Raw genomic sequence first — 17806 nt, forward strand, 5'->3', positions numbered from 1 at the left:
TGCATAATGTATGTGACTGTAAACAACATTATTTTATTTTAAAGTTATTCAAAGAACTGCTCAACAATATGAACAACAATATGAAAATACATAGTACAATGGCTGATTTATGGTTACTTAAAATTTCTCGTCTACCATGTAAATGCCTAAGTAGCTTTGATAATACAAACCAAATGAGTTCAAGGATACCTATAATAAAAGATATTAATGTGATATAGTTTAAATATCTTGTGTAAAACACTTATATAAAGTGCTTCAGTCTAACAGTTACTTTACAATGTCTAACATGTAAAGACTCTCTAATATGGTACAAATGGAAGAATTAAAGAGTAGGATATCTATAAGACCAAATAATTATTTGATTAAAACTTTCCTTTATTTGCTTTAGCTCTCCACTTTTTTCCTTGCTGCTAAAATCCTAATGTCTTTTGATTAATAAGATGACAATCCTGTTGGACTCCTATGGTTCAATAATGTTTAATGTTACATGTCCTGAGAGTCCCACGAAACTATTGAGCAGCTATCACTGACTTCATTTTCTTCTGCACACTCTCCCTTTCCTTTTCCACAGCTATCAGGGTTTCCCATTCTCTCTCCTGAGGTACTTCATAATGCAATATTCAGACCTCAATCTTACTTTAAGTCACAAAACACTGCCTGAGGCCTACCTTAGTTGCTATTTTTACTTATCATTTATTTCTGCCAAAAGGAACTCCTCTAAAATTATTTTCATCAAGAATTTTCATTTCAAGTTTTATCATCTAAGTTTGAATGCTAATTTTCTTGAACTATAGAGGAAGGTTTTTTTTTCTTTTTTTCTATTTCCAGTGTTTTCTGCTAGGGATTATTATAACTTTAGGAAACACAGAGGCATTTATAAATATATTTTAGCGAATTTGTGATATATTCAAAATAAGAACATTGATGTTTCACCAAGGAATGTAATCAAATTGTATGGCAAAGCTAAAAATGATAGAATTTAAAAAGTGGCTATCATGAAAAGTAGAAACCCCTAATCTATAAGATCAATTGGAGAGGTTCGCTGTGTCACCCCTTCTTGGAGGAACTTGAAAAAATGCAGCGTAAGGCCAAGGAGAACCAGGACAATACCCGACTCCTATGTGACACACCTTCTTCAGTGACCATTGTAAACACATGTGATAAAGAACGCTTCTTTTAGGTTGGAGTGATGATAAAAATGCAAAGGCATGGCATCAAGAATGCTTTTTTCCATTTATGTGACCAAGTTTTCAGTAAATAATTTATTACAAATAAGCTTTTCCTCCCGCCTTTATTAGATAGCTAATGCTGTATTAGAAAGTACATCCCAAATTTGACTTAAAACAACATTTATTATCTCACAGATTTTTTGGGTCAGGAACCAACCTGGGAGTAGCTTAGCTGGCTTTTTTGCTTCAGGGTCTCTCGTGTGGCTCCAGTGGCAGGGCTATACTCATCTCAAGGTTCCACTGGGGAGAACCTGCTTCCAAATTCACTCTTGTGGTTGTTGGTACGATTCAGTTCCTTTTGAGCTGTTGGCTAGAAGACTCCCTCAACCCTTGCTATGTGGGCCTCTGCAGGGGGCAGTTCCCAACATGACAGCTGGCTTCCATTGAGAGAGAAGGCATCAGGAGATGAACTCATCTTTTTACCACCAAATATCAGAAGTGACATCCCGTCCCTTCTGCTGTATTCTATTCATTAGAAGCTAGTCACTAGGTCCCACCTACACCCAGAGAGCGAACTGCCAGGAAGTGAGATTATTGGGAACCATCTTAGAGGCTGCCTACCACATGCAAAATATATCCCCCCTACTCCTCAGATCCTCAAAAGTTTCACTCTTGCATTACAACTTCAGCTCAAAGTTCAGAATCTCATAATTGGAATCAAGTCAGGGTGATATCATAATTGGAATCACCCCAGGCTTCCTTAGGGGGTAGTTCTTTAAGTACAGTTCCTGGAACACAGTTGCTTCCCATCTGCAGACCCATGAAACCAGAGAAAAGTTATCTGCCTTCTATTCACAGCATAAAATTATGGATAAGGCATAACCATAACCATCACCGTAACATTCTGTCCACAAAGCTGGAAAATGGGAGACATAAAGGAGTCACTAAGCCTAGCCCATACTCAAGGGGAGGAAATTATGCAAGGTCTGAAACTAGGAGGTGGGGCCACCGTAGAGGCTGCCTGCCACACTGCCCTTCTATTTGATTCTAATAATAAAAGAAGTAAAACTTTTGATAAATATTTTATGAGACTTCAGGTGGGGCTGATATCTAACATACATGGATGGCATTGCTGCTTGTATTGCTAGTTTTTTTCCTTTGGCTCAGAGTAAAAATTCTTTTTGATTACAAGAATATTAGAGGAAATTGTTTAACAATTCTAATTCTCTTTATCATGGCTATAGATCTGATCATTGACTATTAGGTTGGTTCATTTCCCAAAAATTTCCAAAATATTTTCCTAAAGTTTAATATAACATTTGTTATAGCTCCATACTTATTCATGTGGCTGCCTTCTATATTTCTTCTTCAATTTATCAATACATCTTATATTTGCATAAAATTCAAACTACATCCCTTGGTGAAACATAGTGTCTCTACTTTGAACATGGGAGCTTTTCTACTTTCTTTTTCATACTATTGACTAGAGAAATAACTTCCCCTTCCTTCATGCTGCTTTCTGAAGTCCTGGTAGAATACTCCTCATTGTCCTTCCTTTTTCTATCAGTCTACGGTTCTCAACCAACAACAATTTTGCTCTTCGGGGGACATTTGGCAATGTCTGGAAACATTTTTGGTTGTCACAACAGGAGAGTGCTACTGGCATCTAGTGTGCAGAGGCCAGGGATGCTGCTAAATAAGCTGTAATGCACAGGGCAGCCTCTGAACAACAAAGAATTATGGGGTCCAGAATGTCAATAATGCCAAGGTTGAGAAACCCCAGTGTAAAACAAACCAGTTCTTCCTCCCACTTTAAAAATGAAGACATTACAATGTTGCTTTAGCCTTGGTTACTATATAAGTCTACTTTTTTTCCCCCAAAAGCAAACATTTCCCCAAAATAACAAAAATGTGGAGTTGTGATATAAACTAGAAATTGCAGGCAAACCAGGTTCTACTCAATTACCTAACCACTGAAGAATATAGCTTGAGATAAAGGGCATGGAGAAAAGTGAAATTTTACTAAATGTGCAGTTTGAATACTTCTTTTGATTGAGCAATATATACTGAATGTTTTGTGACACTTTGAGATCTAGTTTTATACTTTAAGCATATGTAATTACTACTAACTAGAAAATATCTAAAATATATGTATATCCAAACTAGAGCATGGATTAGGAGTCTTTTTTATTTGTTTGCTCTCAAAATGACACCAACATAACAAAAATTTAGAACAATGTACAGCAGCCACTATAGAATCCCTAAGATAACTATAATATTTTTAAATAAATAATGCTTCATATTTTTATTATTTCATAGCATTTCTATTCACAAATCACCTTTTTTCCTAAATAAGTGTATCTATAATTTTATGAGTCGTTTGTCTAAATATGTAGAACAGGTCTTTGGGAGAGAACAAATACACTCACAATTTTTCTTAATTGCCAACAGACTAGTTTATTTGTTTCTTTTGTAATACAAACATGCTATTCTCTCAGTTTTTATCTTCAATAACATATGAAAGATCCAAAATCAAGTTGGCTGTCTCTACAGCCACCTGTAGGCCACTAAGCTTTGCAGTCAAACAGTCCAAGGTCAGGTTGCTGGCTGAGCCCACAGCTTCATGTGGAAGGCAGGTTTGTGGCACGAATGGACGACGTGTGCTTCTTAAGAAAGACCAGTTGAGTTCTTCCTGGCTATTGTATAATCCACAGCCACACTGTGAAAGCAAATCTGGCCAGTTAGCAACACAGGGAGAATCTGCCTGAACTGACCAAAAGTGTCCATACTTCATGTCAGTGAGAATTTCACCTCCATCATGTTCTAAAGAGCCAACAACAGATTCTAGGGCACTGCAAAATGCTTCAGCAATTAACTGAAGTTCTGTTTGAGTACATTCATCATCTTTGAGAATGCTTTCTGGGTCGTTGTGAGTCTAAAGAGTAATAAAAACATTGAAAACACATACAAAGCAATTAATATAAAATGTTTCAGAAAAATAAGATACTGAATCAAAATCTTATTCCTAAAGTTACTACTTACTTTCATGTAATTTGGGGTTTGGCACAATGCTAATAGGCTTGTATGAGTCAGCCAGCCAGGCTGCAAAACCTTAACTAGGTTGGTTATAGTAAAAATGTATTAAAAATGTATATATTACCAGTCATGTTACCAGAAGGAGTGAATCAGAATAATCCCACCATCAGCTTATTCTGAATGAGGCTTGGTAGTGCCTCCTTAATACATGAAGGACAAGGCATAATGCATGTATTACAGGTTTTTCTGCACACAGGAGGAAGTTCCTGAAGACTGATGTCCCAAATGAAGTACTTATTTATCTCTGCAAAATGTTTGAGATTTGTTTAAAATAAGAATGCACACATTTTTATTTGGAAATCATGATGTAAATTTTCATATCAATGTTTTAAAAATGAATATTCTTCTCTTTAAATTAATGAAAAGGTAATAAGACCTTAAACAGTCTTCTGGTTCCACTATTTAAAAATGTTTATCCTAGAAATTCCATGATAAAAAGAAAAATTAATATATAGCCATGCACCACATACCCATGCTTCAGTCAATGACAGATCACATATACAACAGTGGTCCCATAAGATTATAAGGCCATATTTTTACTAACCTTTTCTATGTTTTGATATGTTTAGATACACAAATACCATTGTGTTACAATTACCTACAGTATTCAGTACAGTAATATGCTGTAAGGGTTTGTAGCCTAAGAGCAATAGGCTATACCACATAGCTTAGGAGTGTAGTAGGCTCTACCATGCAGGTTTGTGCAAGTACATTCTATACTGTTTGCACAACAATATTGCCTAATGATGCATTTCTCAGAATATATCTTTGTTGTTAAGCAACATGTCTGTATTAGCAAACTAATAACTGAATGACGGGCTAAAAAATCCATATCTTAACTGCTTAAAAACAGTGACCACTTTCCTACTCAAGACACCTCCTTCCTCCAAAAAACTTTCTCTAGTTTACTTAATTCCATTTCAGAATACATTATTGTCCATTCAGCACCAATAGATTGGCACAAATTTTGTTTTCCATAATGTATATTCTGATAACTTTTCATGAATGTGCTTTATCTTCAAACAGATTCTAAGTTATTTGGGGAAGGACAGGGCATGTTTATCCAATGAATCGATTGCTAATATCTGGAAAATACCTACACCTTTTTGTATCCATTTTCAAATAAAGTAGGCCAGTACTTATGAAATAATCAGAACAACAATGCACTAAACTTATCTGAGAGCTGTCAGGAAATGGAGTTTCCTAGAATAATCAAAAAATTCTATTTAGTAGAATTAATAAATAACATACATAAATATCAATTTTAAAATTATAATCTAATATGTGAACTGCTTAAATAAATGAAACTGTTTTCTTGATGCTCTAGAAGATACTGAAGTATTCTGTAGAAACTTGGCTCTTTTGTTTGTGAACATCAATTATTACTGTATTGCAGCAGCTGAGATCTCTAAGAGAACTCCCAATAACAGAATGCTAGCTTCAACATGCAGAACATGTAGACAATACTCAAAGAACGTGATCACTTGGTAAAATACTATTTTTATAATAATCATTGTAATAAGGATATTACCTTATATTTACCTTGTCATTTCCCTCAAGTGTTTCTGATTATGTATTTTATTTAGACTACTGAAAAATTCAGTGTTAAAGGCTACAAGTTTACCTATATAACAAACCTATACATGCACCCCTGAACCTAAAAGTTAAAATTAACAAACAAACAAAAAGACTATATGATATTATGATTTTGGCTTATTATCTCAGAAAACAAAAGTTGCTGAGAATTCAGGTAAATCAAAGAGGATTATCTTACATACCTTGTGCCTGATATATGCAGCCAAATGAGTTTCAGTACAGCCACCTCCCAACAAAGCCCATGGCTCCTTAAGTGTTAACTGCAGGACATGCAGTGCCGTCTGACACGTGAGCTAAGAAAAAACCCAAATCATCAGAATCAGACGTTCACATCATATACACACACAAAAAATCATGCTCTCAAAGCATCATAGTGAATACAGAGAGTGTGATTTTAATTACAAAAGAACAAAACTTGTGTTGTGCCAAGGTTGTCATGTGATTAATACATTCTGAATAGTAAGGTTTAGAGATTAAAGGAAGATACTTTAGTCAGAAGTTTGTTTTCATGGAGCCAGATTAGTATTTTCTTTCATATACACTTAGCTCTTCAAATTGAGACTGACAAATATATGGCCTCAAAATATCTGGGTCAACAAGGTTTGCTGGCACTTCCACTAAAAAAATTATTTCAGACTAAATAATAAATTTATTTTGAATGGTTTTGGAAATAATACAGTTACATCCCAGCATAATAAATAAAAAACCACACAGACCTTTAACATTTACTCAGGATATATCCTTGAGCATACATGAATCTTTAAAACTTGTGACCAATCCCATAGATTATCATTTCCCTTGTATAAAAGTTGCATGTATTATTGCTGGCAGAGAACAGGAAACTCTGCTAAGAAGTGGATGATGGGTATTGACTGGGGAACTCATTTTCCAAGTGAATTATTCATACACATTACCATCAAAGACTACACAATTCAAGTTAATTTCTCAGAAAAGTTCACATGTCAAGGGCCTTTTAGGTTTCTGGTAAATAGTAGAAATAATAAATGGCAACACATGCCAAATTTATTATAATGCCACAGGCATTTAAATTAGCTTACTTGTGACTTTGCATCAATCATTTTAATTTTTGCTTTCTATACTACCTAGGGAAGCTACGAAAAAAAAATCATAATAACTATTGAGTGACTAATTCCTCCCTCAGTCCCTGCACATGGAATTCAAAGTTCATTACCTACCTTCAGCTCATCCCAGGCAGTGTCATTTCTGTTGCAGAGAAGCAAGCTGCAGATTGTTGCTTCATTAGGAATAAGATGAAAAAAATGTTTGGAGCCAAATTTTGCAGTGCACACATCTTTCACACTTCCATAACTATTAGGAGATATTGAGCCTAGGGATCCAATAGGCTGTGTTCCTATTTTTTAAAGATTAGAAAATACAAGATGCATAAGCAAAAGTGGAGCAAACAACCATTTAAAAGTATATTTATTCCTAGCCAACATAAAAGCCCCACAAGCATATAATTTAAAATATGAAATACAGGATAAATAAGATGAATCTTCCTAAACTGCTAAGTTATATTCTGCTATTAAAATGACATACAAATAAAGTAAAGTAGAAGTTATTTTGGTTTACAGATCTCTTTGAAAATCTTTTAGAAGTCATTTTTCACTCTCTTCCCAGAAAAAGACACATACAATTTTGCATACATTTTCAAGGAATTCAGAAAACCCTCAAAGCCCATTCAGGGTTTAGAGACCCCAAATTAAGAACTTCACTAACTTGGATTAAGGGTTGATGTGACAGGCTATTTTTTTTTAAGGCATTATTATTTTCAATTTAAAATAAATGCCGCTATCCAAATAGTTGTGTAGTTGAATTCCTTCGGGACTCTACATAGTGAATACGTAAGAATTATTTTTTTGTCTGGCAACTATTTATACAATAGCTAACTGAATTATGCCAAAATAAAGTGACATGCTTATTTCACTGTTATTATTTGATATATTAAGTATTTTGTCCTCCTACCTGCACATGTAAAATAGTGAAGTTTTATAAACCACAAGTAAAAATATGAATAAAGAAGTTAGGGTGACTTGAATTTTCCAAATCTCCAAATGTAATGGAAGTTATGTAAGAAAAGAAACCTACACCAAACTCCTACAAGAAACAATACTAAAGTCTAAAGCTATAATTCTGAGCCATTCACCCCTTTCAGCTAGTTTCCTTTTCTTTCAGACTCACCTTTAAAAGATGGTTTCTTTCAAACTAATGGGGTGTAGTTTGAAAGTCTAAAATGTCGGCCGGGTGTAGTGGCTCATGCCTGTAATCCCAGCACTTTAGGAGGCTGAGGCGGGCATCACCTGAGGTCAGGAGTTTGAGACCAGCCTGGCCAACATGGTGAAACCCCGTCTCTACTAAAAATACAAAAACTAGCCAGGCGTGGTGGCAGGTGCTTCTAATCCCAGCTGCTCAGGAGGCTGAGGCAGGAAAATCGCTTGAACCTGGGGGGCAGAGGTTGCAGTGAGCAGTGAGCTGAGATCGCGCCACTGCACTCTAGCCTGGGCAACAGAGGGAGACTCCGTCTCAAAAAAAAAAAAAAAAAAAAAAAAAAAAAAAAAAAAAAAAAAAAAAAGGCTAAAATGTCTAAAAACACTTCCATCTCAAAAAATTTATAGAATATAATAACTAAACAATTTCACTTATTTGAATATTGTTTACTTCTGAAGTCTTCAAGAATAACGAATACTGTAAAAAAGTGATCTAAGTAAAAAAGCCAAAATCTTATAGTATAATTTCTTTCACATGGTGGGAACAACAGATTCTGCATGAGAAGACCGGCTCTACTGCTTATCAGCCACTGGATGCTGTCACTCATGTCATTTAACTTTTCTGCCTCCCTCACATGAGAGGCAAGTGGGGATAATAATGCATACTTCACAAATAAATCAAACCAAGTCAAATGTTAAAAATGCTCCAGGCCGGGCGCGGTGGCTCACGCCTGTAGTCCCAGTACTTTGGGAGGCTGAGATGGGTGGATCACCTGAGCTCAGGAGTTCAGGACCAGCCTGACCAATATGGTGAAACCCTGTCTCTACTAAAAATACAAAAAATTAGCCAGGTATGGTGGCTTGTGCCTGTAGTCCCAGCTACTAGGGAGGCTGAGACAGAATTGCTTGAACCCAAGAAGCAGAGGTTGCAGTGAGCCGAGATTGCGTCACTGCACTCCAGCCTGGGCGACAGAGTGAGACTCCACCTTAAAAAAAAAAAAAAAAAAAAAACCTCCGTAAGCTGCAACATGCTTCACATGTGGCACCCATCCACAGTAACACCCACTATACAACCTATATCATTAATAAACAGGAATTTTGTTTGAAGGCCTGAAATGAGGTAATGTTAACTTAGATTGCCAGGGGAGATAGGTAAGGCCAAAAACATACTTCATCTACCTAGAAGTTTACCTGCGTTATGTGCCTGGTACAGTTTTCCCCCCTTTTCTTTTTTTCTCAAAAGCTCTCTGCTCCCAAGATCCAGGACTAAAGGTATGGCTATTAATGCATGTTTAGGTACATATTATGGGCTAGTGTGGAAACCCAGCCCCCAGTTACAATATGGTTTCTATGGGAAAATGTTCTTTTTTTTTTTTCTTTTTTTGATAGGGAATCTTGCTGTCACCAGGCTGGAGTGCAGCGGCGCAATCTCGGTTCACTGCAACCTCCACCTCCCGGGTTCAAGCAATTCTCCTGCCTCAGCCTCCCAAGTAGCTGGGATTACAAGCGCGGCCACCATGCCCAGCTAATTTTTTTTTGTATTTTTAGTAGAGATGGGGTTTCACCATGTTGGCCAGGATGGTCTCGATCTCCTGACCTTGTGATCTGCTCACCTCGGCCTCCCAAAGTGCTGGGATTACAGGCATGAGCCACTGCCCAGCCCTTTTTGTTTTTTTAGATGTGGTCCTGCTTTGTTGCCCAGGCTGGACTTGAACTCCTTGGCTCAAGTAATCCTCCTGCCTCAACTTCCCAAGTAGCTGGGACTACAGGCATGTGCCACACCCGGCTAAAGTGTCCCATATTTTAAAAATGAATCTGGAAGACCCAGTATTTACAAGCTGGAAATTGCCAGATTCATGCAAAGCTAGTAGATATTTAAGGTTATCAGTCTGACTTACCATACCAACAATGAATTCCAAGGAATTATTTCCATTATTAAGAAACTCTACTTTGACAGTCATTTGAGTCTTACCAAGGTAGGGCAATAACCCAGAGATATTATGTATTCAACACTTGGCATACACACAGCTCCTTTTTGATAATTTATACTAAGACTTTTATTAAATAAACTTTAACAATGGTTTAAGTCTAGTAACTTAAAAATTGGAAACAATGCAGACTAAATGATCATCTTTCTGATAGATTGTCAAAGCAGTTAAAGGATACTGAAAAGTAGCTCAAATCAGGAACTCTTCAGCTTGTCATTTTTCTTTGGCTCTAACAGGTCTTATATCTGCTTTTAATTTGCTGAGTTTGTAAAATACAGTGAATTTTTTGCCTGTTTTAGTTCTGTATATTACCAAATATATTTCAGTCAATTCAACAAACACTTTAGAACACCCACTGTGGGCCAGGCCTGTAAAAGGTGCTGAAAGTAAAAGATGATCTTGGTTCTCAAGGTCAGGTGGGAACAGTTTTGATATAGGTAAAACACAGGTGCACGTACATCACCCTCCCATTAGAAACAACTACTTAAGGAGAAGTACAGAAGTTTGTTGGAATTATAAAGTGAAGAAAAAGGGGCATTCTAGTTACAAAATCACTTTCTAAACATAACGTGATTTAAAAGTTTTGTCAATTGAGGCTGAAGAATTTTGTGTAAAGTATGAAAGACCTTAGGATTATGGGGATGTTAGACTTCTCAACAACCTGTAAAATATTTGGGGGTTAGATTATGATATAGTACATTAGGGGGCTGAAAATACATAGAAAATGGCTATAATCACTGCATTTTTAGTATGTGAACAACACAGGATCTTTTCCAGAAACCTTTGCTGCCAGAAATGATACTGACACATGCTGTGTCAATTTTTCAAGATGTTAACAGTGACACAAACCAAAAATATCTCTGCTCAAAAAAGTGTGATTTATTAACTGTAAGGGGCAAAAGCCAAGAGTGATTTTTACCTGTCATTTTAGTCAGGGGTTCCATCAGAGTCACTCCAATTCTGTCTATGGCAATAATACGATGCATATTGAGAAACTGCTTCAAAGATGGATGTATAACTTTTTGGCACAGGACAAGATCTACGTGGTCACTGATTAGCTGCCTTCCTAGGTTAAGCAGCTGGTCCAAGGCTGCATTTTCAAGAGAAACCCCATAACTGACCACCACAGTTCCTTCTCCAGTGTCAGAAATGTCTCCGGATAAAGTTGTACAAAAGAGTGCCACCTTGAGGGCAGTTGATTTTTTGATAGGTAATAGCCTCATTAATTGAACTTCTGACATTTCAATGAGTATCCCAGGTAATACAGTGGAATCTATAACTCTTTGACCTTTTAAAGGTACAATTAAACTCTTTCCTAAAATGATGTGGCCTTCAGCATTTTCTGGAATTGTAAGCAAAAAGGCTCTCAGGATCAAAGCACTGACATGCTCTGTTTCCTTTCTGGTGAGCATACAGGCAGGTTTACTTGTTAACACACTGCGCACGAAACAAAGGAGGATCTGAGTACTACCAAAGTCGACTGGGATTCGACAACCACAGGTCTCAGACTTGAGATAACTGATGCAAAGACTCAAAAGATGTTTATTTAATCTAATGACAGTGGTGGGTGTCAAGTCTAATCTCTGAACATTTTCAATCAGGTTGCAGCAAAGAATGGCTGTGAATAAGCCACAATCACTGAAGCTTGACACATGATTCTGTATGGAGGTTGTCAGGATCTTTAAAATGGGATGTGTGACCAAAAGGTGACTGAGCAGGGCTGAGGACTGTGAGGTTGTGCACACGTAACCTCCAAAGCCATTGTGCAGCTGCTTCAGCCTACCTGAAGGGCCATAGCATGATGTTACAATTCTTTTGAAGACAGAAAGTGTGGTCCTGACTCTCTCAGTTGTCAGTGGTTCACTCTTACACAATGATGGCTTCTTAGCTTCCAAACGAGACATCTTACTTCAGGTGGTAACTAGTGAAGACCGTTTTTATTTTGTAAACCACATTTTCTATTTATTGCATTATCACGTTTTAACATTAAAAATTATTCTTTAGGAATTAAAGTATGAATATGCAGCATTGTAGCTATAAAATAAAAAAGTTCAATGTTTATGAAGGTAATCAGCATAGAATGATTTAATGACAAATTAGTAATTCCAAATATTTATTTTACTTCACTCTTCAATACTCTTTTGTTTGCTTTGAGACTGAAATTTTACAGACTGCTTTGCAGACCTCTGTAAAAAGTATGTTCCAAGATGGATGCCTATGAAAGATATCCCAGCTACAAGAAGCCAGTTCTTTCTAATCCAACTGGTATTTTTCATGTCTTCTTTTGATGTGAAGCTCAGATTCAAAGCTGCTTCTTTATCTAATAAATAAATTAAAAAAAACATTTTAGAGAAATACTTCCCAAGCATTTTGTGGACTGCAGTTTAATAATTTATTCTAATGTTCTGCTGCCGTTTTAGAAAAAGGAACTACTAACTGGCACAAACTTCCAGAAAATGAGAAAGGTAAACCAACTTTGACTTAAAGTTCCTTTATTTTTCAATAAATCCCCTCTACAAGAAAAAGTGCTTGTATTTCAGTGATTCTGTAAGGCACAACAACTTGGCTAGGAAGCTTACAGCACAGTTATTTGAATATGGCATGCTTTCAGGAGAGAAATGCTACAATATAAAACAGAGAATTAGGTATCTGAGTCTTTTTCTTTTTTTTTTTGAGATGGAGTTTCGCTCTTGTTGCCCAGGCTGGAGTGCAATGGCGTGATCTTGGCTCACCACAACCTCAGCCTCCTGAGTTCAAGCAATTCTCCTGCCTCACCCTCCTCAGTGGCAGAGATTACAGGCATGCGCCACCATGCCCAGCTAATTTTGTACTTTTAGTAGAGATGGGGTTTCTCCATGTTTGTCAGGTTGGTCTCGAACTCCTGACCTCAGGTGATCTGCCCACCTCTGCCTCCCAAAGTGCTGGGATTAAAGGTGTGAGCCACTGTGCCCGGCAAGTCTCTGAGACTTAAAAGAAGTCTTGAATATTTTTATTCTCCAACATGAAGATTTAATATTATGTTTTTATCTATAATTGTGGTTTGCTTGGAAACTTTAGGTTTGAAGAGAAGTGCATTTACATCAAGTCATGTTTGTAAATAACTAAAAACAAGATAGCTGTTGGCATGTCTACTGCAGAAACTCACTAATGTATAGTCTATATTTAGCTGAATAAATCTGCACAACACATTGTACCAAAAAACAAACCATGTTTTAAACACCTGGCTAAAGTCAGAGCTAATTTTCTATCATTTTACTTTATCAATCAATGATTTTCAGTTTTGGAAGTCCTAGTCAATGAATCCTCCCCAAAGCACTGGTTAATGACAGTACATGCAAAAACCAAGGGATATGCTGGATAACAACAACAATAAAAATAGGATCTGAGTTGCAATTCAATTTCAAAGTCTAAATACCATAAAACGTTATATATCAAAAGGACGTGTAGAAATACAATTCCAGTTTCCTTAACAAGGTAGTGTCCTTGTTAAAAAAAAAAAAGTGTGCCTTGAGGCATAAATTCCTGACACATTAATAATAATGTGTGAAAAGAATAAAAATGTTAGATCATAGATCTTATCTGTTGGGGCCTGGTGTTTTAAAGGTATATTATTAGTAAGTATTTCCAGGAATATGCTGAGTATGGTAGTATCCAGGAGAGCATTTAGCATAAATGAAACAAATCTATTTAGCCTAAAGTACTTCCTAAAAGTAGGCTACAGCACAGTATGGTGATCAGACCAAAACCTTGATTTGAAGATGTGCAAAGAGGTGGGCAGAACAAGGGAATGTTATGCAAATGTTATTTTGGTTACTGTTCCCAATTTAGCTAAGGGCTGTAACCATGGCAACTGGGCCCAAATGAAGGGCAATGATGGTCAGCTTTCTTCCTGTGGTGATAAAGCCATTGTCAACTTTTGTATGGCATGAGGAGGGAAAGAAAAATCTGTTTATTGATGCCAGGAACAGCCAAGGTACTTAAATATTTCAATGGCTACTTCAGATTCAGCAAAATCTGAGAAATACATTTAAATGAAACCTCATAAAGTGACTTCTATATGTTTATTTGCACTTTAAAACTTACACACACACCCCCCCCACAATAAAAACTATGATTAAGAAAATCGTTTTTCTAGTTAGAACATTTTCAATACTTAATAGTGACATGTAACTTTTCAAAAACAGAATGCCATGTTGGCACCTCTGTCAGTCTTACAGTAGGTGAGACCAGTACACACATCTTTTGGCTAGTATTTCACTAAAATGACAAATAAATCACTGAAAATGTTAGTGACTCCCAAATCATTTTAAAGATGCCAAAACTTGTTGACCTGTGGTCACAGGTCTAGACCTGAACAAAAGAAGGTACAAGAAAGAGAAAAGAGAAAAAAAACGAAACCACTGGGGCTGGTTTATAGAACATGTTTGGAAGTATCAGTTCACCTCTATTAAAACTCTTTCTTCCTAAACAAGGTGCTCCATAATTCCAAGAGTTACCATCAGACGAATGGTCCTGACTATTCTTGGATGCACAGCCTTGGCAGATGGGTTTTTGTTGTTGTTGTTGTTGCAGTGATGGATAACTTAATTAAAATAACAGTAAAACTTGCATGACTTCTTCTAAATTAAGAGGTGCACTATAAAATATGATTTAAAGAAAATATAAACAGGTAAAAGTTTTTCCTAAAAACAAATGGAGTTCTTTGGCAAAAAGAATGATTATAGGTATGAGGTAAGAAATACACAAGGTAAGCTGGGGTCCTTTTCTGCCAAAAAGTAAGGATGTTATTAAAGACTACGTGGGTCATATCACAAAGACAAAGGAAAAACAACAACAGCAGTCAACTTGGAGAGGATCCAAAATGAGACACTTTTAGCATTAAAAAAAAAAATGATGACTACAACAGATTAAGATAACTGAAATATATGCAAACCCACAGGTTCATACTAACACCAAAAACAAAAACCCTAAGTGGCTTGAGTACTCACTATTATAAAAACCAATAAAGGGAATTACTGAGATAAAACATTAATCTTGCTTTCCTTGTATAAATGCATTTTGGGGTAACTGAATAGTTGACAATGGAAAGTTGTTCCAGCTAATAAATGGAGAAGGAATGATAGAATTTGAGCAGCATCATTTGGCAACCCCTAATGAAATAGTGCATTAGACCCATATACGGCAGTTGGTAAATTAAGCCTATGGACCATATCCAGACTGCTGCCTGTTTTCGTAAATGAAGTTTTATTGGAAAGCAGCCATGCTCATTAATTTGTGTACTGTGTATGAGTGCTTTTACACTACAACAGAAAGCTGAAGGGTTGGTATAGACACTATATGAACTGCAAAGCCTAAAATATTTACTATCTGATCTTTTATAGAAAAAAAGTTTGCCAATTTCTAGGTTACAGCAATGTTAATGAATAGTCGCTAATAATTATTAAGTAAAAGATCACCTGGCCAACATGGTGAAACCCTGTCTCTACTAAAAAAATACAAAAAACTAGCCAAGTGTGGTGGTGGGTGCTTGTAATCCCAGTTACTCGGGAGGTTGAAGCAGGAGAATCACTTCAACCCAGAAGGCAGAGGTTGCAGTGAGCTGACATCACCCAGCTGCAGCCTGGGTGACAGAGTGAGATTCCATCTTAAAAAAAAAAAAAAAAAAAAAAAAAATCAACGGGGAACTTTATAATGGAAAGAAACACTGCTAACCTGCCTGTTAGTCTTTGCAACACTGGCTAGATGCAGTGGCTCTTGCCTGCAATCCCATCACTTTGGGAGGCCAAGGCAGGAGGACTGCTTGAGGCCAGAAATTTGAGACCAGCCTGGGCAACACAGCAAGACCCTGGTTCTAAAAATATTTTAGAACTTAGCCAGGTGTGGTGGCGGATGCCTGCAGTCCCAGCTACTTGGGATGCTGAGGCTGGAGGATGGCCTGTGCCCAAGAGTTTGAGGCTGCAGTGAGCTATGATACGCTACTGCACTGTAGCCTGGATGACAAATCAAGACCCTTCTCTCTAAAAAAAAAAAATCAACAACACCATCAAAAGTGGATCAGACATTATATATGAAACAACATGATTACCTAGGATCTATTCCACAGTACCATCCATGAAGTATTCTTGTTCAAAAAGTAAATTAAAAAAACAAATGAAAGTAGCCTCTTGATATAATTACGAGATTACAGGAAATAGGGGAGAGAAAGAGGAAATTGTTAAATGACAAGATGAGGAAGCAATCAGCCAAACTGAGAATGTGGGAATTTTTTTAAAAGGCAGATTTAGGAGGGGAATTGAAAAGAGATATTATCCATCAAATGCAATACGTAGACCTTGTTTGGATCCTGATTCCAACAAACCACCTGAAAAGATTTTTTTAAGACAAATTCAGAAATATAAACATGGCCTTGGGTATCAAATTGTAGGTAAAGAGTCACTGTTAAGTTTTTCTGGGTGATAATGCAAATGTGTTTGTGTATGTGTGTTTATTCTTACTGTTAAAGACACATACTAAAGGACTACATAGTGGAGCTTAAGATTTGATTTAAAATATTCTAGCAGTTCAAAAAACAGAGGAAAAGATGGATAAAAGAAGACTGGCAAAATGCTGTTAACTATTAAAGCTGGTTGTGGCGAAATGCCCTTAACTATTAAAGCTGGTTGTGGCAAAATGCCATTAACTATTAAAGCCAGTTGATGGATACTTGAGGGCTCAATATACTGTCCTCTCTCTATCTTGAGGCATGTTTGTAATTTTCCATAATGAAAATAAGAATAGAAAATAAGAGACAAATAAATGCATTCTTTTGATGTACTTCAACTATTCGGAATTTGTGTTTAACTTACTCTAAATCTGGCTCTAACTTTTGCTTACTAAAAGCCTGTTTAAATATCTGCTTCTGCTTGCTTGACCGGATATGTTAGCCTCTAAAACTTTTAACTATTGCTGCACTGGCATCTAAAATCTCTTACTACATTCACCTAACATGTTAGAGGAGATTCTTTTCTCAGCTCTATTTTTCCTCCAAGAGTATTTCTTTTTGCATGAGAAGAAACTACTTAATTTTCTTCCTCCAAAGTTTGGCCATACCTGGCCTCCAAACTGTTATGACATCTTTTTGTTCTTTACTTCTTGTCATAAGTACAATATACATACATAATATAATGGTCTTACTACAGTCTGGAAGACTATATATATAAAAATCCAGCACCTAATAAATTCTCTAACTCCCTGCTTATATATATTAAAACTCTTCCTATAAATACAAATTTTACATAGAATGTCCTAAAGTTACTCTCTTAAGTTGTTAAGCTTCTATGTCACTACCTGGCTTTTTATATTTAATAATTGTCTAATATATTAAGCTATGCTCTTCCACTTCTGCTTGTGAACATTTAAAAGTAAAATCTTGATTTAAAATATTGTTGAAATCAGTAATTATACCAAAAGTCAAAATCTCAGACCAAGGCTTATAAATAAGGAAAATCTTACTGAGGTTCTCCTTCCATAAAGAGCAGAACCTTACACTCATCTATCTTATAACAAAACTTAGAGCATATTATTCACCTCAAGGTTAAAAAGTAAATTACAATAGAAAATGCTTTGCAATTACAGGGTCACAGCTCTTTATCTGAAACTCCTTGGGCCAGATGAGTTTCATAATTCAGAATTTCTTAGATTTTATAAATGTAATATAGTGTATGTAACATCCATAATCAATATAATCATA

At 36.3% G+C, this 17806-nt stretch overlaps 1 protein-coding gene across 1 annotated transcript in view; it reads right to left on the minus strand.

Moving 5' to 3' along the window:
- Positions 1-3606: 3606 nt before the first annotated feature.
- The window catches only part of MKKS (MKKS centrosomal shuttling protein), a 29034-nt gene continuing 14834 nt past the window's right edge, over positions 3607-17806 (minus strand). The window contains 4 exon segments of the mRNA NM_001131652.1: positions 3607-4104; positions 6044-6154; positions 7058-7233; positions 10997-12397. Coding sequence (NP_001125124.1) covers positions 3664-4104; positions 6044-6154; positions 7058-7233; positions 10997-11981 — 1713 coding nt within the window. The 5' untranslated portion in view covers positions 11982-12397 and the 3' untranslated portion in view covers positions 3607-3663.

The sequence above is a fragment of the Pongo abelii genome, chromosome 21, assembly GCF_028885655.2.
Source record: "Pongo abelii isolate AG06213 chromosome 21, NHGRI_mPonAbe1-v2.0_pri, whole genome shotgun sequence".
NCBI classification, from domain to species: Eukaryota; Metazoa; Chordata; class Mammalia; order Primates; family Hominidae; genus Pongo; species Pongo abelii.